This window comes from Oncorhynchus nerka, linkage group LG3 (assembly GCF_034236695.1).
Source record: "Oncorhynchus nerka isolate Pitt River linkage group LG3, Oner_Uvic_2.0, whole genome shotgun sequence".
In the NCBI taxonomy this organism is placed as follows: Eukaryota; Metazoa; Chordata; class Actinopteri; order Salmoniformes; family Salmonidae; genus Oncorhynchus; species Oncorhynchus nerka.
This window is the reverse complement of record NC_088398.1, coordinates 7,163,942-7,189,323: the sequence shown is the minus strand read 5'-3', so window position 1 is coordinate 7,189,323 and position 25,382 is coordinate 7,163,942. Positions and strand designations below refer to the sequence as shown.

The following is a 25,382-nucleotide window of genomic DNA, read 5'->3' as shown; positions in this document are numbered from 1 at the left end:
GTGGGAAGACAGTATTACTGGTATGTAGTGTAGTGTGGGAAGACAGTGTTAGTGATATGTAGTGTGGGAAGACAGTGCTAGTGATATGTAGTGTAGTGTGGGAAGACAGGGTTAGTGATATGTAGTGTGGGAAGACAGTGTTAGTAATATGTAGTGTGGGTAGACAGTGTTAGTGATATGTAGTGTAGTGTGGGAAGACAGTGTTAGTGGTATATAGTGTAGTGTGGGAAGACAGGGTTAGTGATATGTAGTGTGGGAAGACAGTGTTAGTGATATGTAGTGTAGTGTGGGAAGACAGTGTTAGTGGTATGAAGTGTAGTGTGGGAAGACAGTGTTAGTGATATGAAGTGTAGTGTGGGAAGACAGTGTTAGTGATATGTAGTGTGGGAAGACAGGGTTAGTGGTATGAAGTGTAGTGTGGGAAGACAGTGTTAGTGGTATGAAGTGTAGTGTGGGAAGACAGTGTTAGTGATATGTAGTGTGGGAAGACAGGGTTAGTGGTATGAAGTGTAGTGTGGAAAGACAGGGTTAGTGGTGTGTAGTGTAGTGTGGGAAGACAGGGTTAGTGGTATGAAGTGTAGTGTGGGAAGACAGTGTTAGTGGTGTGTAGTGTAGTGTGGGAAGACAGGGTTAGTGGTATGAAGTGTAGTGTTGGAAGACAGTGTTAGTGGTATGAAATGTAGTGTTGGAAGACAGTGTTAGTGGTATGTAGTGTAGTGTGGGAAGACAGGGTTAGTGGTATGTAGTGTGGGAAGACAGGGTTAGTGATATGTAGTGTAGTGTGGGAAGACAGGGTTAGTGGTATGAAGTGTAGTGTTGGAAGACAGTGTTAGTGGTATGAAGTGTAGTGTGGGAAGACAGGGTTAGTGGTATGTAGTGTGGGAAGACAGGGTTAGTGATATGTAGTGTAGTGTGGGAAGACAGGGTTAGTGGTATGAAGTGTAGTGTGGGAAGACAGGGTTAGTGATATGTAGTGTGGGAAGACAGTGTTAGTAATATGTAGTGTGGGTAGACAGTGTTAGTGATATGTAGTGTAGTGTGGGAAGACAGTGTTAGTGGTATATAGTGTAGTGTGGGAAGACAGGGTTAGTGATATGTAGTGTGGGAAGACAGTGTTAGTGATATGTAGTGTAGTGTGGGAAGACAGTGTTAGTGGTATGAAGTGTAGTGTGGGAAGACAGTGTTAGTGATATGAAGTGTAGTGTGGGAAGACAGTGTTAGTGATATGTAGTGTGGGAAGACAGGGTTAGTGGTATGAAGTGTAGTGTGGGAAGACAGTGTTAGTGGTATGAAGTGTAGTGTGGGAAGACAGTGTTAGTGATATGTAGTGTGGGAAGACAGGGTTAGTGGTATGAAGTGTAGTGTGGAAAGACAGGGTTAGTGGTGTGTAGTGTAGTGTGGGAAGACAGGGTTAGTGGTATGAAGTGTAGTGTGGGAAGACAGTGTTAGTGGTGTGTAGTGTAGTGTGGGAAGACAGGGTTAGTGGTATGAAGTGTAGTGTTGGAAGACAGTGTTAGTGGTATGAAGTGTAGTGTTGGAAGACAGTGTTAGTGGTATGTAGTGTAGTGTGGGAAGACAGGGTTAGTGGTATGTAGTGTGGGAAGACAGGGTTAGTGATATGTAGTGTAGTGTGGGAAGACAGGGTTAGTGGTATGAAGTGTAGTGTTGGAAGACAGTGTTAGTGGTATGAAGTGTAGTGTGGGAAGACAGGGTTAGTGGTATGTAGTGTGGGAAGACAGGGTTAGTGATATGTAGTGTAGTGTGGGAAGACAGGGTTAGTGGTATGAAGTGTAGTGTTGGAAGACAGTGTTAGTGGTATGAAGTGTAGTGTGGGAAGACAGGGTTAGTGGTATGTAGTGTGGGAAGACAGGGTTAGTGATATGTAGTGTAGTGTGGGAAGACAGGGTTAGTGGTATGAAGTGTAGTGTGGGAAGACAGGGTTAGTGGTATGTAGTGTGGGAAGACAGTGCTAGTGATATGTAGTGTAGTGTGGGAAGACAGGGTTAGTGATATGTAGTGTGGGAAGACAGTGTTAGTAATATGTAGTGTGGGTAGCCAGTGTTAGTGATATGTAGTGTAGTGTGGGAAGACAGTGTTAGTGGTATATAGTGTAGTGTGGGAAGACAGGGTTAGTGATATGTAGTGTGGGAAGACAGTGTTAGTGATATGTAGTGTAGTGTGGGAAGACAGTGTTAGTGGTATGAAGTGTAGTGTGGGAAGACAGTGTTAGTGATATGAAGTGTAGTGTGGGAAGACAGTGTTAGTGATATGAAGTGTAGTGTGGGAAGACAGTGTTAGTGATATGTAGTGTGGGAAGACAGTGTTAGTGGTATGTAGTGTAGTGTGGGAAGACAGTGTTAGTGATATGAAGTGTAGTGTGGGAAGACAGTGTTAGTGATATGTAGTGTGGGAAGACAGTGTTAGTGGTATGTAGTGTAGTGTGGGAAGACAGTATTACTGGTATGTAGTGTAGTGTGGGAAGACAGTGTTAGTGATATGTAGTGTGGGAAGACAGTGCTAGTGATATGTAGTGTAGTGTGGGAAGACAGGGTTAGTGATATGTAGTGTGGGAAGACAGTGTTAGTAATATGTAGTGTAGTGTGGGAAGACAGTGTTAGTGATATGAAGTGTAGTGTGGGAAGACAGTGTTAGTGGTATATAGTGTAGTGTGGGAAGACAGGGTTAGTGATATGTAGTGTGGGAAGACAGTGTTAGTGATATGTAGTGTAGTGTGGGAAGACAGTGTTAGTGATATGAAGTGTAGTGTGGGAAGACAGTGTTAGTGATATGTAGTGTGGGAAGACAGTGTTAGTGGTATGTAGTGTAGTGTGGGAAGACAGTATTACTGGTATGTAGTGTAGTGTGGGAAGACAGTGTTAGTGATATGTAGTGTGGGAAGACAGTGCTAGTGATATGTAGTGTAGTGTGGGAAGACAGGGTTAGTGATATGTAGTGTGGGAAGACAGTGTTAGTAATATGTAGTGTAGTGTGGGAAGACAGTGTTAGTGATATGAAGTGTAGTGTGGGAAGACAGTGTTAGTGATATGTAGTGTGGGAAGACAGTGTTAGTGGTATGTAGTGTAGTGTGGGAAGACAGTGTTAGTGATATGAAGTGTAGTGTGGGAAGACAGTGTTAGTGATATGTAGTGTGGGAAGACAGTGTTAGTGGTATGTAGTGTAGTGTGGGAAGACAGGGTTAGTGGTATGTAGTGTGGGAAGACAGGGTTAGTGATATGTAGTGTAGTGTGGGAAGACAGGGTTAGTGGTATGAAGTGTAGTGTTGGAAGACAGTGTTAGTGGTATGAAGTGTAGTGTGGGAAGACAGGGTTAGTGGTATGTAGTGTGGGAAGACAGGGTTAGTGATATGTAGTGTAGTGTGGGAAGACAGGGTTAGTGGTATGAAGTGTAGTGTTGGAAGACAGTGTTAGTGGTATGAAGTGTAGTGTGGGAAGACAGGGTTAGTGGTATGTAGTGTGGGAAGACAGGGTTAGTGATATGTAGTGTAGTGTGGGAAGACAGGGTTAGTGGTATGAAGTGTAGTGTGGGAAGACAGGGTTAGTGGTATGTAGTGTGGGAAGACAGTGCTAGTGATATGTAGTGTAGTGTGGGAAGACAGGGTTAGTGATATGTAGTGTGGGAAGACAGTGTTAGTAATATGTAGTGTGGGTAGCCAGTGTTAGTGATATGTAGTGTAGTGTGGGAAGACAGTGTTAGTGGTATATAGTGTAGTGTGGGAAGACAGGGTTAGTGATATGTAGTGTGGGAAGACAGTGTTAGTGATATGTAGTGTAGTGTGGGAAGACAGTGTTAGTGGTATGAAGTGTAGTGTGGGAAGACAGTGTTAGTGATATGAAGTGTAGTGTGGGAAGACAGTGTTAGTGATATGAAGTGTAGTGTGGGAAGACAGTGTTAGTGATATGTAGTGTGGGAAGACAGTGTTAGTGGTATGTAGTGTAGTGTGGGAAGACAGTGTTAGTGATATGAAGTGTAGTGTGGGAAGACAGTGTTAGTGATATGTAGTGTGGGAAGACAGTGTTAGTGGTATGTAGTGTAGTGTGGGAAGACAGTATTACTGGTATGTAGTGTAGTGTGGGAAGACAGTGTTAGTGATATGTAGTGTGGGAAGACAGTGCTAGTGATATGTAGTGTAGTGTGGGAAGACAGGGTTAGTGATATGTAGTGTGGGAAGACAGTGTTAGTAATATGTAGTGTGGGTAGACAGTGTTAGTGATATGTAGTGTAGTGTGGGAAGACAGTGTTAGTGGTATATAGTGTAGTGTGGGAAGACAGGGTTAGTGATATGTAGTGTGGGAAGACAGTGTTAGTGATATGTAGTGTAGTGTGGGAAGACAGTGTTAGTGGTATGAAGTGTAGTGTGGGAAGACAGGGTTAGTGGTATGTAGTGTGGGAAGACAGGGTTAGTGGTATGAAGTGTAGTGTGGGAAGACAGTGTTAGTGATATGTAGTGTGGGAAGACAGTGTTAGTGATATGAAGTGTAGTGTGGGAAGACAGGGTTAGTGGTATGTAGTGTGGGAAGACAGGGTTAGTGGTATGCAGTGTAGTGTGGGAAGACAGGGTTAGTGGTATGAAGTGTAGTGTGGGAAGACAGTGTTAGTGATATGTAGTGTAGTGTGGGAAGACAGGGTTAGTGGTATGCAGTGTGGGAAGACAGTGTTAGTGGTATGTAGTGTAGTGTGGGAAGACAGGGTTAGTGATATGTAGTGTGGGAATACAGTGATAGTGATATGTAGTGTGGGAAGACAGGGTTAGTGATATGTAGTGTGGGAATACAGTGATAGTGATATGTAGTGTGGGAAGACAGTGTTAGTGGTATGAAGTGTAGTGTGGGAAGACAGTGTTAGTGATATGTAGTGTAGTGTGGGAAGACAGGGTTAGTGGTATGAAGTGTAGTGTGGGAAGACAGGGTTAGTGATATGTAGTGTAGTGTGGGAAGACAGGGTTAGTGGTATGAAGTGTAGTGTGGGAAGACAGTGTTAGTGATATGTAGTGTGGGAAGACAGTGTTAGTGGTATGTAGTGTAGTGTGGGAAGACAGTGTTAGTGATATGAAGTGTAGTGTGGGAAGACAGTGTTAGTGATATGTAGTGTGGGAAGACAGTGTTAGTGGTATGTAGTGTAGTGTGGGAAGACAGTATTACTGGTATGTAGTGTAGTGTGGGAAGACAGTGTTAGTGATATGTAGTGTGGGAAGACAGTGCTAGTGATATGTAGTGTAGTGTGGGAAGACAGGGTTAGTGATATGTAGTGTGGGAAGACAGTGTTAGTAATATGTAGTGTGGGTAGACAGTGTTAGTGATATGTAGTGTAGTGTGGGAAGACAGTGTTAGTGGTATATAGTGTAGTGTGGGAAGACAGGGTTAGTGATATGTAGTGTGGGAAGACAGTGTTAGTGATATGTAGTGTAGTGTGGGAAGACAGTGTTAGTGGTATGAAGTGTAGTGTGGGAAGACAGGGTTAGTGGTATGTAGTGTGGGAAGACAGGGTTAGTGGTATGAAGTGTAGTGTGGGAAGACAGTGTTAGTGATATGTAGTGTGGGAAGACAGTGTTAGTGATATGAAGTGTAGTGTGGGAAGACAGGGTTAGTGGTATGTAGTGTGGGAAGACAGGGTTAGTGGTATGCAGTGTAGTGTGGGAAGACAGGGTTAGTGGTATGAAGTGTAGTGTGGGAAGACAGTGTTAGTGATATGTAGTGTAGTGTGGGAAGACAGGGTTAGTGGTATGCAGTGTGGGAAGACAGTGTTAGTGGTATGTAGTGTAGTGTGGGAAGACAGGGTTAGTGATATGTAGTGTGGGAATACAGTGATAGTGATATGTAGTGTGGGAAGACAGGGTTAGTGATATGTAGTGTGGGAATACAGTGATAGTGATATGTAGTGTGGGAAGACAGTGTTAGTGGTATGAAGTGTAGTGTGGGAAGACAGTGTTAGTGATATGTAGTGTAGTGTGGGAAGACAGGGTTAGTGGTATGAAGTGTAGTGTGGGAAGACAGGGTTAGTGATATGTAGTGTAGTGTGGGAAGACAGGGTTAGTGGTATGAAGTGTAGTGTGGGAAGACAGGGTTAGTGGTATGTAGTGTGGGAAGACAGTGTTAGTGGAATGAAGTGTAGTGTGGGAAGACAGTGTTAGTGATATGAAGTGTAGTGTGGGAAGACAGGGTTAGTGGTATGTAGTGTGGGAAGACAGTGTTAGTGGTATGTAGTGTAGTGTGGGAAGACAGGGTTAGTGATATGTAGTGTGGGAATACAGTGATAGTGATATGTAGTGTGGGAAGACAGGGTTAGTGATATGTAGTGTGGGAATACAGTGATAGTGATATGTAGTGTGGGAAGACAGTGTTAGTGGTATGAAGTGTAGTGTGGGAAGACAGTGTTAGTGATATGTAGTGTAGTGTGGGAAGACAGGGTTAGTGGTATGAAGTGTAGTGTGGGAAGACAGGGTTAGTGATATGTAGTGTAGTGTGGGAAGACAGGGTTAGTGGTATGAAGTGTAGTGTGGGAAGACAGGGTTAGTGGTATGTAGTGTGGGAAGACAGTGTTAGTGGAATGAAGTGTAGTGTAGGAAGACAGTGTTAGTGATATGAAGTGTAGTGTGGGAAGACAGGGTTAGTGGTATGTAGTGTGGGAAGACAGTGTTAGTGGTATGAAGTGTAGCGTGGGAAGACAGTGTTAGTGATATGTAGTGTAGTGATGGAAGACAGGGTTAGTGGTATGCAGTGTAGTGTGGGAAGACAGGGTTAGTGATATGTAGTGTGGGATGACAGGGTTAGTGATATGTAGTGTGGGAATACAGTGATAGTGATATGTAGTGTGGGAAGACAGGGTTAGTGATATGTAGTGTGGGAATACAGTGATAGTGATATGTAGTGTAGTGTGGGAAGACAGTATTACTGGTATGTAGTGTAGTGTGGGAAGACAGTGTTAGTGATATGAAGTGTAGTGTGGGAAGACAGTGTTAGTGATATGAAGTGTAGTGTGGGAAGACAGTGTTAGTGATATGTAGTGTGGGAAGACAGTGTTAGTGGTATGTAGTGTAGTGTGGGAAGACAGTGTTAGTGATATGAAGTGTAGTGTGGGAAGACAGTGTTAGTGGTATGAAGTGTAGTGTGGGAAGACAGTGTTAGTGATATGAAGTGTAGTGTGGGAAGACAGTGTTAGTGATATGAAGTGTAGTGTGGGAAGACAGTGTTAGTGATATGTAGTGTGGGAAGACAGTGTTAGTGGTATGTAGTGTAGTGTGGGAAGACAGTGTTAGTGATATGAAGTGTAGTGTGGGAAGACAGTGTTAGTGATATGTAGTGTGGGAAGACAGTGTTAGTGGTATGTAGTGTAGTGTGGGAAGACAGTATTACTGGTATGTAGTGTAGTGTGGGAAGACAGTGTTAGTGATATGTAGTGTGGGAAGACAGTGCTAGTGATATGTAGTGTAGTGTGGGAAGACAGGGTTAGTGATATGTAGTGTGGGAAGACAGTGTTAGTAATATGTAGTGTGGGTAGACAGTGTTAGTGATATGTAGTGTAGTGTGGGAAGACAGTGTTAGTGGTATATAGTGTAGTGTGGGAAGACAGGGTTAGTGATATGTAGTGTGGGAAGACAGTGTTAGTGATATGTAGTGTAGTGTGGGAAGACAGTGTTAGTGGTATGAAGTGTAGTGTGGGAAGACAGGGTTAGTGGTATGTAGTGTGGGAAGACAGGGTTAGTGGTATGAAGTGTAGTGTGGGAAGACAGTGTTAGTGATATGTAGTGTGGGAAGACAGTGTTAGTGATATGAAGTGTAGTGTGGGAAGACAAGGTTAGTGGTATGTAGTGTGGGAAGACAGGGTTAGTGGTATGCAGTGTAGTGTGGGAAGACAGGGTTAGTGGTATGAAGTGTAGTGTGGGAAGACAGTGTTAGTGATATGTAGTGTAGTGTGGGAAGACAGGGTTAGTGGTATGCAGTGTGGGAAGACAGTGTTAGTGGTATGTAGTGTAGTGTGGGAAGACAGGGTTAGTGATATGTAGTGTGGGAATACAGTGATAGTGATATGTAGTGTGGGAAGACAGGGTTAGTGATATGTAGTGTGGGAATACAGTGATAGTGATATGTAGTGTGGGAAGACAGTGTTAGTGGTATGAAGTGTAGTGTGGGAAGACAGTGTTAGTGATATGTAGTGTAGTGTGGGAAGACAGGGTTAGTGGTATGAAGTGTAGTGTGGGAAGACAGGGTTAGTGATATGTAGTGTAGTGTGGGAAGACAGGGTTAGTGGTATGAAGTGTAGTGTGGGAAGACAGGGTTAGTGGTATGTAGTGTGGGAAGACAGTGTTAGTGGAATGAAGTGTAGTGTGGGAAGACAGTGTTAGTGATATGAAGTGTAGTGTGGGAAGACAGGGTTAGTGGTATGTAGTGTGGGAAGACAGTGTTAGTGGTATGTAGTGTAGTGTGGGAAGACAGGGTTAGTGATATGTAGTGTGGGAATACAGTGATAGTGATATGTAGTGTGGGAAGACAGGGTTAGTGATATGTAGTGTGGGAATACAGTGATAGTGATATGTAGTGTGGGAAGACAGTGTTAGTGGTATGAAGTGTAGTGTGGGAAGACAGTGTTAGTGATATGTAGTGTAGTGTGGGAAGACAGGGTTAGTGGTATGAAGTGTAGTGTGGGAAGACAGGGTTAGTGATATGTAGTGTAGTGTGGGAAGACAGGGTTAGTGGTATGAAGTGTAGTGTGGGAAGACAGGGTTAGTGGTATGTAGTGTGGGAAGACAGTGTTAGTGGAATGAAGTGTAGTGTAGGAAGACAGTGTTAGTGATATGAAGTGTAGTGTGGGAAGACAGGGTTAGTGGTATGTAGTGTGGGAAGACAGTGTTAGTGGTATGAAGTGTAGCGTGGGAAGACAGTGTTAGTGATATGTAGTGTAGTGATGGAAGACAGGGTTAGTGGTATGCAGTGTAGTGTGGGAAGACAGGGTTAGTGATATGTAGTGTGGGATGACAGGGTTAGTGATATGTAGTGTGGGAATACAGTGATAGTGATATGTAGTGTGGGAAGACAGGGTTAGTGATATGTAGTGTGGGAATACAGTGATAGTGATATGTAGTGTAGTGTGGGAAGACAGTATTACTGGTATGTAGTGTAGTGTGGGAAGACAGTGTTAGTGATATGAAGTGTAGTGTGGGAAGACAGTATTACTGGTATGTAGTGTAGTGTGGGAAGACAGTGTTAGTGATATGAAGTGTGGTGTTGGAAGACAGTGCTAGTGGTATGAAGTGTAGTGTGGGAAGACAGTGTTAGTGATATGTAGTGTGGGAAGACAGTGTTAGTGATATGAAGTGTAGTGTGGGAAGACAGGGTTAGTGGTATGTAGTGTGGGAAGACAGGGTTAGTGGTATGAAGTGTAGTGTGGGGAAGACAGTGTTAGTGATATGTAGTGTGGGAAGACAGTGTTAGTGATATGAAGTGTAATGTGGGAAGACAGTGTTAGTGATATGTAGTGTAGTGTTGGAAGACAGGGTTAGTGATATGTAGTGTGGGAAGACAGTGTTAGTGGTATGAAGTGTAGTGTGGGAAGACAGTGTTAGTGGTATGTAGTGTAGTGTGGGAAGACAGTGTTAGTGATATGTAGTGTGGGAAGACAGTGTTAGTGGTATGTAGTGTAGTGTGGGAAGACAGTGTTCGTGATATGTAGTGTGGGAAGACAGTGTTAGTGGTATGTAGTGTAGTGTGGGAAGACAGTGTTTGTGATATGTAGTGTGGGAAGACAGTGTTAGTGGTATGTAGTGTAGTGTGGGAAGACAGGGTTAGTGGTATGAAGTGTAGTGTTGGAAGACAGTATTACTGGTATGTAGTGTAGTGTGGGAAGACAGTGTTACTGGTATGTAATGTAGTGTGGAAAGATAGTGTTAGTGGTATGTAGTGTAGTGTGGGAATACAGTGTTAGTGATAGGTAGTGTAGTGTGGGAAGACAGTGTTAGTGATATGTAGTGTAGTGTTGGAAGACAGTAGTAGTGATATGAAGTGTAGTGTGGGAAGACAGGGTTAGTGGTATGTAGTGTAGTGTGGGAATACAGTGTTAGTGATATGTAGTGTGGGAAGACAGTGTTAGTGGTATGAAGTGTAGTGTGGGAAGACAGTGTTAGTGATATGTAGTGTGGGAAGACAGTGTTAGTGGTATGTAGTGTAGTGTGGGAAGACAGTGTTAGTGATATGTAGTGTGGGAAGACAGTGTTAGTGGTATGTAGTGTAGTGTGGGAAGACAGTGTTAGTGACATGTAGTGTGGGAAGACAGTGTTAGTGGTATGTAGTGTAGTGTGGGAAGACAGTGTTAGTGATATGTAGTGTGGGAAGACAGTGTTAGTGGTATGTAGTGTAGTGTGGGAAGACAGTGTTAGTGATATGTAGTGTGGGAAGACAGTGTTAGTGGTATGTAGTGTAGTGTGGGAAGACAGTGTTAGTGATATGTAGTGTGGGAAGACAGTGTTAGTGGTATGTAGTGTAGTGTGGGAAGACAGTGTTCGTGATATGTAGTGTGGGAAGACAGTGTTAGTGGTATGTAGTGTAGTGTGGGAAGACAGTATTACTGGTATGTAGTGTAGTGTGGGAAGACAGTGTTAGTGTATTGAAGTGTAGTGTTGGAAGACAGTGTTAGTGATATGAAGTGTAGTGTGGGAAGACAGGGTTAGTGGTATGAAGTGTAGTGTGGGAAGACAGGGTTAGTGGTATGAAGTGTAGTGTGGGAAGACAGTGTTAGTGGTATGAAGTGTAGTGTGGGAAGACAGGGTTAGTGGTATGCAGTGTAGTGTGGGAAGACAGTGTTAGTGGTATGAAGTGTAGTGTGGGAAGACAGGGTTAGTGGTATGAAGTGTAGTGTGGGAAGACAGGTTTAGTGGTATGAAGTGTAGTGTGGGAAGACAGGGTTAGTGGTATGAAGTGTAGTGTGGGAAGACAGGGTTAGTGGTATGCAGTGTAGTGTGGGAAGACAGTGTTAGTGATATGAAGTGTAATGTGGGAAGACAGTGTTAGTGATATGTAGTGTAGTGTTGGAAGACAGGGTTAGTGATATGTAGTGTGGGAAGACAGTGTTAGTGGTATGAAGTGTAGTGTGGGAAGACAGTGTTAGTGGTATGTAGTGTAGTGTGGGAAGACAGTGTTAGTGATATGTAGTGTGGGAAGACAGTGTTAGTGGTATGTAGTGTAGTGTGGGAAGACAGTGTTCGTGATATGTAGTGTGGGAAGACAGTGTTAGTGGTATGTAGTGTAGTGTGGGAAGACAGTGTTAGTGGTATGTAGTGTAGTGTGGGAAGACAGTGTTCGTGATATGTAGTGTGGGAAGACAGTGTTAGTGGTATGTAGTGTAGTGTGGGAAGACAGTGTTAGTGGTATGTAGTGTAGTGTGGGAAGACAGTGTTAGTGGTATGTAGTGTAGTGTGGGAAGACAGTGTTCGTGATATGTAGTGTGGGAAGACAGGGTTAGTGGTATGAAGTGTAGTGTTGGAAGACAGTATTACTGGTATGTAGTGTAGTGTGGGAAGACAGTGTTACTGGTATGTAATGTAGTGTGGAAAGATAGTGTTAGTGGTATGTAGTGTAGTGTGGGAATACAGTGTTAGTGATAGGTAGTGTAGTGTGGGAAGACAGTGTTAGTGATATGTAGTGTAGTGTTGGAAGACAGTAGTAGTGATATGAAGTGTAGTGTGGGAAGACAGGGTTAGTGGTATGTAGTGTAGTGTGGGAATACAGTGTTAGTGATATGTAGTGTGGGAAGACAGTGTTAGTGGTATGAAGTGTAGTGTGGGAAGACAGTGTTAGTGATATGTAGTGTGGGAAGACAGTGTTAGTGGTATGTAGTGTAGTGTGGGAAGACAGTGTTAGTGATATGTAGTGTGGGAAGACAGTGTTAGTGGTATGTAGTGTAGTGTGGGAAGACAGTGTTAGTGACATGTAGTGTGGGAAGACAGTGTTAGTGGTATGTAGTGTAGTGTGGGAAGACAGTGTTAGTGATATGTAGTGTGGGAAGACAGTGTTAGTGGTATGTAGTGTAGTGTGGGAAGACAGTGTTAGTGATATGTAGTGTGGGAAGACAGTGTTAGTGGAATGAAGTGTAGTGTGGGAAGACAGTGTTAGTGATATGAAGTGTAGTGTGGGAAGACAGGGTTAGTGGTATGTAGTGTGGGAAGACAGTGTTAGTGGTATGTAGTGTAGTGTGGGAAGACAGGGTTAGTGATATGTAGTGTGGGAATACAGTGATAGTGATATGTAGTGTGGGAAGACAGGGTTAGTGATATGTAGTGTGGGAATACAGTGATAGTGATATGTAGTGTGGGAAGACAGTGTTAGTGGTATGAAGTGTAGTGTGGGAAGACAGTGTTAGTGATATGTAGTGTAGTGTGGGAAGACAGGGTTAGTGGTATGAAGTGTAGTGTGGGAAGACAGGGTTAGTGATATGTAGTGTAGTGTGGGAAGACAGGGTTAGTGGTATGAAGTGTAGTGTGGGAAGACAGGGTTAGTGGTATGTAGTGTGGGAAGACAGTGTTAGTGGAATGAAGTGTAGTGTAGGAAGACAGTGTTAGTGATATGAAGTGTAGTGTGGGAAGACAGGGTTAGTGGTATGTAGTGTGGGAAGACAGTGTTAGTGGTATGAAGTGTAGCGTGGGAAGACAGTGTTAGTGATATGTAGTGTAGTGATGGAAGACAGGGTTAGTGGTATGCAGTGTAGTGTGGGAAGACAGGGTTAGTGATATGTAGTGTGGGATGACAGGGTTAGTGATATGTAGTGTGGGAATACAGTGATAGTGATATGTAGTGTGGGAAGACAGGGTTAGTGATATGTAGTGTGGGAATACAGTGATAGTGATATGTAGTGTAGTGTGGGAAGACAGTATTACTGGTATGTAGTGTAGTGTGGGAAGACAGTGTTAGTGATATGAAGTGTAGTGTGGGAAGACAGTGTTAGTGATATGAAGTGTAGTGTGGGAAGACAGTGTTAGTGATATGTAGTGTGGGAAGACAGTGTTAGTGGTATGTAGTGTAGTGTGGGAAGACAGTGTTAGTGATATGAAGTGTAGTGTGGGAAGACAGTGTTAGTGGTATGAAGTGTAGTGTGGGAAGACAGTGTTAGTGATATGAAGTGTAGTGTGGGAAGACAGTGTTAGTGATATGAAGTGTAGTGTGGGAAGACAGTGTTAGTGATATGTAGTGTGGGAAGACAGTGTTAGTGGTATGTAGTGTAGTGTGGGAAGACAGTGTTAGTGATATGAAGTGTAGTGTGGGAAGACAGTGTTAGTGATATGTAGTGTGGGAAGACAGTGTTAGTGGTATGTAGTGTAGTGTGGGAAGACAGTATTACTGGTATGTAGTGTAGTGTGGGAAGACAGTGTTAGTGATATGTAGTGTGGGAAGACAGTGCTAGTGATATGTAGTGTAGTGTGGGAAGACAGGGTTAGTGATATGTAGTGTGGGAAGACAGTGTTAGTAATATGTAGTGTGGGTAGACAGTGTTAGTGATATGTAGTGTAGTGTGGGAAGACAGTGTTAGTGGTATATAGTGTAGTGTGGGAAGACAGGGTTAGTGATATGTAGTGTGGGAAGACAGTGTTAGTGATATGTAGTGTAGTGTGGGAAGACAGTGTTAGTGGTATGAAGTGTAGTGTGGGAAGACAGGGTTAGTGGTATGTAGTGTGGGAAGACAGGGTTAGTGGTATGAAGTGTAGTGTGGGAAGACAGTGTTAGTGATATGTAGTGTGGGAAGACAGTGTTAGTGATATGAAGTGTAGTGTGGGAAGACAGGGTTAGTGGTATGTAGTGTGGGAAGACAGGGTTAGTGGTATGCAGTGTAGTGTGGGAAGACAGGGTTAGTGGTATGAAGTGTAGTGTGGGAAGACAGTGTTAGTGATATGTAGTGTAGTGTGGGAAGACAGGGTTAGTGGTATGCAGTGTGGGAAGACAGTGTTAGTGGTATGTAGTGTAGTGTGGGAAGACAGGGTTAGTGATATGTAGTGTGGGAATACAGTGATAGTGATATGTAGTGTGGGAAGACAGGGTTAGTGATATGTAGTGTGGGAATACAGTGATAGTGATATGTAGTGTGGGAAGACAGTGTTAGTGGTATGAAGTGTAGTGTGGGAAGACAGTGTTAGTGATATGTAGTGTAGTGTGGGAAGACAGGGTTAGTGGTATGAAGTGTAGTGTGGGAAGACAGGGTTAGTGATATGTAGTGTAGTGTGGGAAGACAGGGTTAGTGGTATGAAGTGTAGTGTGGGAAGACAGGGTTAGTGGTATGTAGTGTGGGAAGACAGTGTTAGTGGAATGAAGTGTAGTGTGGGAAGACAGTGTTAGTGATATGAAGTGTAGTGTGGGAAGACAGGGTTAGTGGTATGTAGTGTGGGAAGACAGTGTTAGTGGTATGTAGTGTAGTGTGGGAAGACAGGGTTAGTGATATGTAGTGTGGGAATACAGTGATAGTGATATGTAGTGTGGGAAGACAGGGTTAGTGATATGTAGTGTGGGAATACAGTGATAGTGATATGTAGTGTGGGAAGACAGTGTTAGTGGTATGAAGTGTAGTGTGGGAAGACAGTGTTAGTGATATGTAGTGTAGTGTGGGAAGACAGGGTTAGTGGTATGAAGTGTAGTGTGGGAAGACAGGGTTAGTGATATGTAGTGTAGTGTGGGAAGACAGGGTTAGTGGTATGAAGTGTAGTGTGGGAAGACAGGGTTAGTGGTATGTAGTGTGGGAAGACAGTGTTAGTGGAATGAAGTGTAGTGTAGGAAGACAGTGTTAGTGATATGAAGTGTAGTGTGGGAAGACAGGGTTAGTGGTATGTAGTGTGGGAAGACAGTGTTAGTGGTATGAAGTGTAGCGTGGGAAGACAGTGTTAGTGATATGTAGTGTAGTGATGGAAGACAGGGTTAGTGGTATGCAGTGTAGTGTGGGAAGACAGGGTTAGTGATATGTAGTGTGGGATGACAGGGTTAGTGATATGTAGTGTGGGAATACAGTGATAGTGATATGTAGTGTGGGAAGACAGGGTTAGTGATATGTAGTGTGGGAATACAGTGATAGTGATATGTAGTGTAGTGTGGGAAGACAGTATTACTGGTATGTAGTGTAGTGTGGGAAGACAGTGTTAGTGATATGAAGTGTAGTGTGGGAAGACAGTATTACTGGTATGTAGTGTAGTGTGGGAAGACAGTGTTAGTGATATGAAGTGTGGTGTTGGAAGACAGTGCTAGTGGTATGAAGTGTAGTGTGGGAAGACAGTGTTAGTGATATGTAGTGTGGGAAGACAGTGTTAGTGATATGAAGTGTAGTGTGGGAAGACAGGGTTAGTGGTATGTAGTGTGGGAAGACAGGGTTAGTGGTATGAAGTGTAGTGTGGGAAGACAGTGTTAGTGATATGTAGTGTGGGAAGACAGTGTTAGTGATATGAAGTGTAATGTGGGAAGACAGTGTTAGTGATATGTAGTGTAGTGTTGGAAGACAGGGTTAGTGATATGTAGTGTGGGAAGACAGTGTTAGTGGTATGAAGTGTAGTGTGGGAAGACAGTGTTAGTGGTATGTAGTGTAGTGTGGGAAGACAGTGTTAGTGATATGTAGTGTGGGAAGACAGTGTTAGTGGTATGTAGTGTAGTGTGGGAAGACAGTGTTCGTGATATGTAGTGTGGGAAGACAGTGTTAGTGGTATGTAGTGTAGTGTGGGAAGACAGTGTTTGTGATATGTAGTGTGGGAAGACAGTGTTAGTGGTATGTAGTGTAGTGTGGGAAGACAGGGTTAGTGGTATGAAGTGTAGTGTTGGAAGACAGTATTACTGGTATGTAGTGTAGTGTGGGAAGACAGTGTTACTGGTATGTAATGTAGTGTGGAAAGATAGTGTTAGTGGTATGTAGTGTAGTGTGGGAATACAGTGTTAGTGATAGGTAGTGTAGTGTGGGAAGACAGTGTTAGTGATATGTAGTGTAGTGTTGGAAGACAGTAGTAGTGATATGAAGTGTAGTGTGGGAAGACAGGGTTAGTGGTATGTAGTGTAGTGTGGGAATACAGTGTTAGTGATATGTAGTGTGGGAAGACAGTGTTAGTGGTATGAAGTGTAGTGTGGGAAGACAGTGTTAGTGATATGTAGTGTGGGAAGACAGTGTTAGTGGTATGTAGTGTAGTGTGGGAAGACAGTGTTAGTGATATGTAGTGTGGGAAGACAGTGTTAGTGGTATGTAGTGTAGTGTGGGAAGACAGTGTTAGTGACATGTAGTGTGGGAAGACAGTGTTAGTGGTATGTAGTGTAGTGTGGGAAGACAGTGTTAGTGATATGTAGTGTGGGAAGACAGTGTTAGTGGTATGTAGTGTAGTGTGGGAAGACAGTGTTAGTGATATGTAGTGTGGGAAGACAGTGTTAGTGGTATGTAGTGTAGTGTGGGAAGACAGTGTTAGTGATATGTAGTGTGGGAAGACAGTGTTAGTGGTATGTAGTGTAGTGTGGGAAGACAGTGTTCGTGATATGTAGTGTGGGAAGACAGTGTTAGTGGTATGTAGTGTAGTGTGGGAAGACAGTATTACTGGTATGTAGTGTAGTGTGGGAAGACAGTGTTAGTGTATTGAAGTGTAGTGTTGGAAGACAGTGTTAGTGATATGAAGTGTAGTGTGGGAAGACAGGGTTAGTGGTATGAAGTGTAGTGTGGGAAGACAGGGTTAGTGGTATGAAGTGTAGTGTGGGGAAGACAGTGTTAGTGGTATGAAGTGTAGTGTGGGAAGACAGGGTTAGTGGTATGCAGTGTAGTGTGGGAAGACAGTGTTAGTGGTATGAAGTGTAGTGTGGGAAGACAGGGTTAGTGGTATGAAGTGTAGTGTGGGAAGACAGGTTTAGTGGTATGAAGTGTAGTGTGGGAAGACAGGGTTAGTGGTATGAAGTGTAGTGTGGGAAGACAGGGTTAGTGGTATGCAGTGTAGTGTGGGAAGACAGTGTTAGTGATATGAAGTGTAATGTGGGAAGACAGTGTTAGTGATATGTAGTGTAGTGTTGGAAGACAGGGTTAGTGATATGTAGTGTGGGAAGACAGTGTTAGTGGTATGAAGTGTAGTGTGGGAAGACAGTGTTAGTGGTATGTAGTGTAGTGTGGGAAGACAGTGTTAGTGATATGTAGTGTGGGAAGACAGTGTTAGTGGTATGTAGTGTAGTGTGGGAAGACAGTGTTCGTGATATGTAGTGTGGGAAGACAGTGTTAGTGGTATGTAGTGTAGTGTGGGAAGACAGTGTTAGTGGTATGTAGTGTAGTGTGGGAAGACAGTGTTCGTGATATGTAGTGTGGGAAGACAGTGTTAGTGGTATGTAGTGTAGTGTGGGAAGACAGTGTTAGTGGTATGTAGTGTAGTGTGGGAAGACAGTGTTAGTGGTATGTAGTGTAGTGTGGGAAGACAGTGTTCGTGATATGTAGTGTGGGAAGACAGGGTTAGTGGTATGAAGTGTAGTGTTGGAAGACAGTATTACTGGTATGTAGTGTAGTGTGGGAAGACAGTGTTACTGGTATGTAATGTAGTGTGGAAAGATAGTGTTAGTGGTATGTAGTGTAGTGTGGGAATACAGTGTTAGTGATAGGTAGTGTAGTGTGGGAAGACAGTGTTAGTGATATGTAGTGTAGTGTTGGAAGACAGTAGTAGTGATATGAAGTGTAGTGTGGGAAGACAGGGTTAGTGGTATGTAGTGTAGTGTGGGAATACAGTGTTAGTGATATGTAGTGTGGGAAGACAGTGTTAGTGGTATGAAGTGTAGTGTGGGAAGACAGTGTTAGTGATATGTAGTGTGGGAAGACAGTGTTAGTGGTATGTAGTGTAGTGTGGGAAGACAGTGTTAGTGATATGTAGTGTGGGAAGACAGTGTTAGTGGTATGTAGTGTAGTGTGTGGGAAGACAGTGTTAGTGACATGTAGTGTGGGAAGACAGTGTTAGTGGTATGTAGTGTAGTGTGGGAAGACAGTGTTAGTGATATGTAGTGTGGGAAGACAGTGTTAGTGGTATGTAGTGTAGTGTGGGAAGACAGTGTTAGTGATATGTAGTGTGGGAAGACAGTGGTAGTGGTATGTAGTGTAGTGTGGGAAGACAGTGTTAGTGATATGTAGTGTGGGAAGACAGTGTTAGTGGTATGTAGTGTAGTGTGGGAAGACAGTGTTCGTGATATGTAGTGTGGGAAGACAGTGTTAGTGGTATGTAGTGTAATGTGGGAAGACAGTGTTAGTGGTATGTAGTGTAGTGTGGGAAGACAGGGTTAGTGGTATGAAGTGTAGTGTTGGAAGACAGTATTACTGGTATGTAGTGTAGTGTGGGAAGACAGTGTTACTGGTATGTAATGTAGTGTGGAAAGATAGTGTTAGTGGTATGTAGTGTAGTGTGGGAAGACAGTGTTACTGGTATGTAGTGTAGTGTGGGAAGATAGGGTTAGTGATATGTAGTGAGGGTAGTGGTTAATATACAGTGTTAGTGGTATGGAGTGAGGGTAGTAGTGTATATACAGTGTTAGTGGTATGTAGTGAGGGTAGTAGTGTATATACAGTGTTAGTGGTATGTAGTGAGGGTAGTAGTGTATATACAGTGTTAGTGGTATGTAGTGTAGTGTGGGAATACAGTGTTAGTGATAGGTAGTGTAGTGTGGGAAGACAGTGTTAGTGATATGTAGTGTAGTGTGGGAAGACAGGGTTAGTGATATGTAGTGTGGGAAGACAGGGTTAGTGGTATGTAGTGTAGTGTGGGAAAACAGGGTTAGTGGTATGAAGTGTAGTGTTGGAAGACAGTGGTAGTGATATGAAGTGTAGTGTGGGAAGACAGGGTTAGTGGTATGTAGTGTAGTGTGGGAATACAGTGTTAGTGATATGTAGTGTGGGAAGACAGTGTTAGTGGTATGTAGTGTAGTGTGGGAAGACAGTGTTAGTGATATGTAGTGTGGGAAGACAGTGTTAGTGGTATGAAGTGTAGTGTGGGAATACAGTGTTAGTGATATGTAGTGTGGGAAGACAGTGTTAGTGGTATGAAGTGTAGTGTGGGAAGACAGTGTTAGTGATATGTAGTGTGGGAAGACAGTGTTAGTGGTATGTAGTGTAGTGTGGGAAGACAGTGTTAGTGATATGTAGTGTGGGAAGACAGTGTTAGTGGTATGTAGTGTAGTGTGGGAAGACAGTGTTAGTGATATGTAGTGTGGGAAGACAGTGTTAGTGGTATGTAGTGTAGTGTGGGAAGACAGTGTTAGTGATATGTAGTGTGGGAAGAAGGTGTTAGTGGTATGTAGTGTAGTGTGGGAAGACAGTGTTAGTGATATGTAGTGTGGGAAGACAGTGTTAGTGGTATGTAGTGTAGTGTGGGAAGACAGTGTTAGTGATATGTAGTGTGGGAAGACAGTGTTAGTGGTATGTAGTGTAGTGTGGGAAGACAGTGTTCGTGATATGTAGTGTGGGAAGACAGTGTTAGTGGTATGTAGTGTAGTGTGGGAAGACAGGGTTAGTGGTATGAAGTGTAGTGTTGGAAGACAGTATTACTGGTATGTAGTGTAGTGTGGGAAGACAGTGTTACTGGTATGTAATGTAGTGTGGGAAGATAGGGTTAGTGATATGTAGTGAGGGTAGTGGTTAATATACAGTATTAGTGATATGTAGTGAGGGTAGTAGTGTATATACAGTGTTAGTGGTATGTAGTGAGGGTAGTAGTGTATATACAGTGTTAGTGGTATGTTGTGAGGGTAGTAGTGTATATACAGTGTTAGTGGTATGTAGTGAGGGTAGTAGTGTATATACAGTGTTAGTGGTATGTAGTGAGGGTAGTAGTGTATATACAGTGTTAGTGGTATGTAGTGAGGGTAGTAGTGTATATACAGTGTTAGTGGTATGTAGTGAGGGTAGTAGTGTATATACAGTGTTAGTGGTATGTAGTGAGGGTAGTAGTGTATATACAGTGTTAGTGGTATGTAGTGAGAGTAGTAGTGTATATACAGTGTTAGTGGTATATAGTGAGGGTAGTAGTGTATATACAGTGTTAGTGGTATGTAGTGAGGGTAGTAGTGTATATACAGTGTTAGTGGTATGTTGTGAGGGTAGTAGTGTATATACAGTGTTAGTGGTATGTTGTGAGGGTAGTAGTGTATATTCAGTGTTAGTGGTATGTTGTGAGGGTAGTAGTGTATATACAGTGTTAGTGGTATGTAGTGAGGGTAGTAGTGTATATACAGTGTTAGTGGTATGTTGTGAGGGTAGTAGTGTATATTCAGTGTTAGTGGTATGTTGTGAGGGTAGTAGTGTATATTCAGTGTTAGTGGTATGTTGTGAGGGTAGTAGTGTATATACAGTGTTAGTGGTATGTAGTGAGGGTAGTAGTGTATATACAGTGTTAGTGGTATGTAGTGAGGGTAGTAGTGTATATTCAGTGTTAGTGGTATGTAGTGAGGGTAGTAGTGTATATACAGTGTTAGTGGTATATAGTGAGGGTAGTAGTGTATATTCAGTGTTAGTGGTATGTAGTGAGGGTAGTAGTGTATATACAGTGTTAGTGGTATATAGTGAGGGTAGTAGTGTATATTCAGTGTTAGTGGTATATAGTGAGGGTAGTAGTGTATATTCAGTGTTAGTGGTATGTAGTGAGGGTAGTAGTGTATATTCAGTGTTAGTGGTATGTAGTGAGGGTAGTAGTGTATATACAGTGTTAGTGGTATATAGTGAGGGTAGTAGTGTATATTCAGTGTTAGTGGTATTTACATTTACATTTACATTTAAGTCATTTAGCAGACGCTCTTATCCAGAGCGACTTACAAATTGGTGCGTTCACCTTAAGACATCCAGTGGAACAGCCACTTTACAATAGTGCATCTAAATCTTTTAAGGGGGTGAGAAGGATTACTTTATCCTATCCTAGGTATTCCTGAAAGAGGTGGGGTTTCAGGTGTCTCCGGAAGGTGGTGATTGACTCCGCTGTCCTGGCGTCGTGAGGGAGTTTGTTCCACCATTGGGGGGCCAGAGCAGCAAACAGTTTTGACTGGGCTGCGCGGGAACTGTACTTCCTCAGTGGTAGGGAGGCGAGCAGGCCAGAGGTGGATGAACGCAGTGCCCTTGTTTGGGTGTAGGGCCTGATCAGATCCTGGAGGTACTGAGGTGCCGTTCCCCTCACAGCTCCGTAGGCAAGCACCATGGTCTTGTAGCGGATGCGAGCTTCAACTGGAAGCCAGTGGAGAGAGCGGAGGAGCGGGGTGACGTGAGAGAACTTGGGAAGGTTGAACACCAGACGGGCTGCGGCGTTCTGGATGAGTTGTAGGGGTTTAATGGCACAGGCAGGGAGCCCAGCCAACAGCGAGTTGCAGTAATCCAGACGGGAGATGACAAGTGCCTGGATTAGGACCTGCGCTGCTGTGTATATACAGTGTTAGTGGTATATAGTGAGGGTAGTAGTGTATATTCAGTGTTAGTGGTATGTAGTGAGGGTAGTAGTGTATATACAGTGTTAGTGGTATGTAGTGAGGGTAGTAGTGTATATTCAGTGTTAGTGGTATATAGTGAGGGTAGTAGTGTATATTCAGTGTTAGTGGTATGTAGTGAGGGTAGTAGTGTATATACAGTGTTAGTGGTATGTAGTGAGGGTAGTAGTTAATATACAGTAGGCTGGAGTAATGCTAGTGTATCATGGTGTGTTGTATGTCTCTCTCACTTCCCCCCTCTACTTCCCCTAGCTCACACCATCTTGAACACAGAGTGCTAAACCCAACACTTACTGTCAATGAGACTATTAATATTACTCTAATGCTTTCTCACTCAATGTTACACTGTCACACAACACACAGACTGACATTTTAGTAATTTAGCAGACCCTCTTATCCAGAGCACCTTATAACAGAAATTAGAGTTAAGTGCTTGTAGATTTGAACCAGCGACCTTTGTGTTACTGACCCAACGCACTTAACTGCTAGGCTACCTGCCACCCTACTTTCACGCACGCACGCACGCACGCACGCACGCACACACACACACACACACACACACACACACACACACACACACACAATCTATCTATAGGTGCTGTAATAATACTAACATAATAATACTATCACGTGACAGTGACAAAACTGCAGTATCTGAAGTGTTCTGGTGGTGGTTTAGATACATGGTATCTTTACTCTGATACATAAGGAATGGCTCAGTAGGCCCATAATATAGTACTATCGCAGCACTGGCAACATTCTCTGTGATTACATCAAACTGCCATTTGAACTGCCCCACTATAAGACACATAACTACTGATACGTGTCAGCCTTTATAGTCTCTCCTCTCGCTGCCGTGGGAACAAGACAAGCTATTCTCAGAAGCCTTACCACTACCTAATGAATAGGTGTATGTATGTGCCATAGAAACGGATGTCTATTTAACCTTTATTTAACAGGGCAAATCAGTTAAGAACAAATTCTTTTTTACAATGACGGCCTACCAGGGAACAGTGGGTTAACTGCCTTGTTCAGGGGCAGAACGACATATTTTTACCTTGTCAGCTCAGGGATTCAATCTAGCAATCTTTCGGTTACTGGCCCAATGCTCTAACCACTAGGCTACCTGCCGCCCAGTCTCACAAACTGTACTGTATACTGCTGTATACGGTTGCATAGTGCACAGCATGATATGCCTTGCCATTACATGTTCTATGCATTCTGTTTCTATGGTGTGTTCTCCCAGGGGTATTTTGGGTGAAACTGACCTCATCTGTACCTTCACTTCCTGCTGAAGGAGATCACTGTGGTGCCAAGGGGGGGTCTGGGAAATGAAGTCTACTGATGAAACGTTTAAACTTTCCATTCATATTTCACTACTGATATGAAATCATTCAATGAAAAAAACTGTAGAGTCATTGGACTACAACTGTCTGTAAATCTGTGGCAGGTCAGTAGTGTTGTGTGATAATCCTGTCAGTTAACAAACTGCACACTGAAACCCTAACATTATGACTGGTGTATTCACAATGAATACTGACAATCAACTGTGTTGTCTGTGTGCAATTCAAGGCATAGATGAGACACTGTAGTTCACCCTTCAAGTCAACTATTCACCTGAGTAACCTCATTCTCTATCCAGCGGGGATACTGTACTACATGGACACCATAATATGATGTGTCATCCCGTCACCGTGGTCTGGTCACAGGAATGTACAGGGGGGTTGATTTTAAAAAGCCCTATTCATCACTGTCCACGTCGATGTGAGAAATGACAAGGTGCTTCATCGCATGAATCATTCCCATCAAATGGATACGCAGGCACATACCGTAAATGGTCCACTGTGATGTTATCTATACCTGATTATTCATGACATGCAGTAATACTATTGACATTTGTTGATAGGTTTTTCTGTTATTGATGAATCATTTCCTGTGAATGTATTTTTGAGAAACTATTTCTCTATCATCTCTTAATTTGACATTAAAACGTGACAATCTATATGTAGGCTAAAGACCACTTCTAATGCTGTTATGTAGGACACATAACTAAAGTGTACCTTTAGGTTCTCTGTTTAAACAGATAGCAAATACTTGTACAGAAAACACACACACCCACCCACCCACCCACACATTGCATCCCTGTCCACCATGGAGAGACAAGTCTGACCTTTCTCTCTGCCTGCGACAGACATCCACACCTCCATCCTCTCCTCCCTCCATCCATCTCCCTCTCTTTGATGTGCTCTAATTAGCCATGCTCGTTAGACCCAGTGGTGCTAATCAATTGGCTCAGCCCAGATACACACACACACACACAGACAAACACACACACACACACAGACAGACAAACACACACACAAAAACACACACACGGCGAGCTTAATTGGGCCGTGCTAATGAAGGCAGGGAGAGGCACAGACACTCACCTTCTACCCACATATTGCAGAAGTCCATGGTTGCTAGAGCTGCTGTCTTGGTCATATCTGTCTGAGTGTCTGAGTCCCCTTCTTTCTCTAACTGTCTCTGTCTCTCTCTCTCACCCAATGGAGGAGTGATAAAAATCATTCTCCCTCTTGTTGTCCACGCCCCCACACATGCCCCACCCCTCCCCACATCCTTACAGAGAGAGAGAGAGAGAAAGAGAAGAGGAAGTAAACAAAAGAAGAGTAGGAAGTGGGGTCAGAAAGAGAAAGGGGGACACGCGAGGTTAAAGAGTGGGAGAGGGTGAGATCTAAGAAATTGAGGAGGAGAAAGAAGAGGGGGAAGACTTTCAGTGGAAAGTGACAGGGTGTCTGGAAACTGTCACTCACAGCTCAGAGAAAACAACGCTATGGCTGACACTACTGCAGTCACACTGCAGAAAAATGATATTCTACCTAGATTCTTTAGTATTGTATTGAGATAATTAAGTGAAAATGAGTTGATATCGCTCACCCAGAAAATGCATTTACTTGTTTCAAGCTGATTTTGCTTACCCAGGAAATGTATTTTTTGTTTCAAGCCTTTTTGTAGGTTAAAGTAGGAGAAATGGTCTGCCACACTAAGATAATTCACCTTGGTAAGATGAAAAAAGATGATGTATCTTACCCCACTTGTATCAAGCCTTTTTAGGTTAAAATCAGCTACATGATCTGCCTGTTTACCTCTAGTCAACACACTGTAAGAGATATCTAGCTGAGATCTAAATGTTATTAACCTTTATTTAACCAGTCAGTTAGGAACTAGTTCTTATTTACAATGACGGTCTGCTCCGGCCAAACCCAGACGACGCTGTGCCAATTGTGCGCCGCCCTATGGGTCTCCCAATCACAGCCGGTTGTGATACAGCCTGGAATCAAACCTTAGACCGCTGCGCCACTTGGGAGACTAAACTACCAGGCCAGTTAGAGACTTAACCCATCATATGCCATACAATAAGACAGGGCTCATACATGCTTATAACAAGTCATATAGCATTATACCTGCTGTCGACTTTAAGTCAAGTGTTACAAAACATTTAATCGACATGCTCAACAGTTTTCATTATATTGGCACTTTTGTTGGTTCTACCTACTCAGACTGTGTTCACTGTCACATGAGGCGGGAGATGTGAGCCATCACAACATCCCCATAAACCACTACCCCTCTCACCCCCACTCCTCCAACGGAGGAAAAATTGAGTAAGTGCAGCACTAGCGCTGACCAACCAGCTTGAGTTCACTACCACAGTGGAAATATGGGTTTCTCTGAAGTAGCATGAGTCAGCCACATGGTGGCAGTATTGGCAATCAATTCCACTTACAGATGCAGACAGCATCCATCCAAGGCCAAGGAGAGGGAACTGTGCCCCCCCCATTCTCTCTCTCTCTCTCTCTCTCTCTCTCTCTTCACTAATTCAAAAACTATCGAGAGGAGAGCTCTCAAGTTTGCGTGCGTGTGTGTGTGTTAGAAGGTGGTGACCGCAGCAGT

General features: G+C 43.3%; 1 protein-coding gene across 6 annotated transcripts in view; it reads right to left on the bottom strand.

Moving 5' to 3' along the window:
* Positions 1–23,966, bottom strand: part of LOC115119136 (POU domain, class 2, transcription factor 2-like) — a 50,910-nt gene extending 26,944 nt beyond the window's left edge. For all 6 annotated transcript variants that reach the window (XM_065007721.1, XM_065007724.1, XM_065007725.1 and 3 more), the window contains exon 1: positions 23,861–23,966. In XM_065007721.1, coding sequence (XP_064863793.1) covers positions 23,861–23,915 — 55 coding nt within the window. In that variant the 5' untranslated portion in view covers positions 23,916–23,966. The remainder of the gene's footprint in view (positions 1–23,860) is intronic.
* Between the last annotated feature and the right edge of the window lie 1,416 nt (positions 23,967–25,382).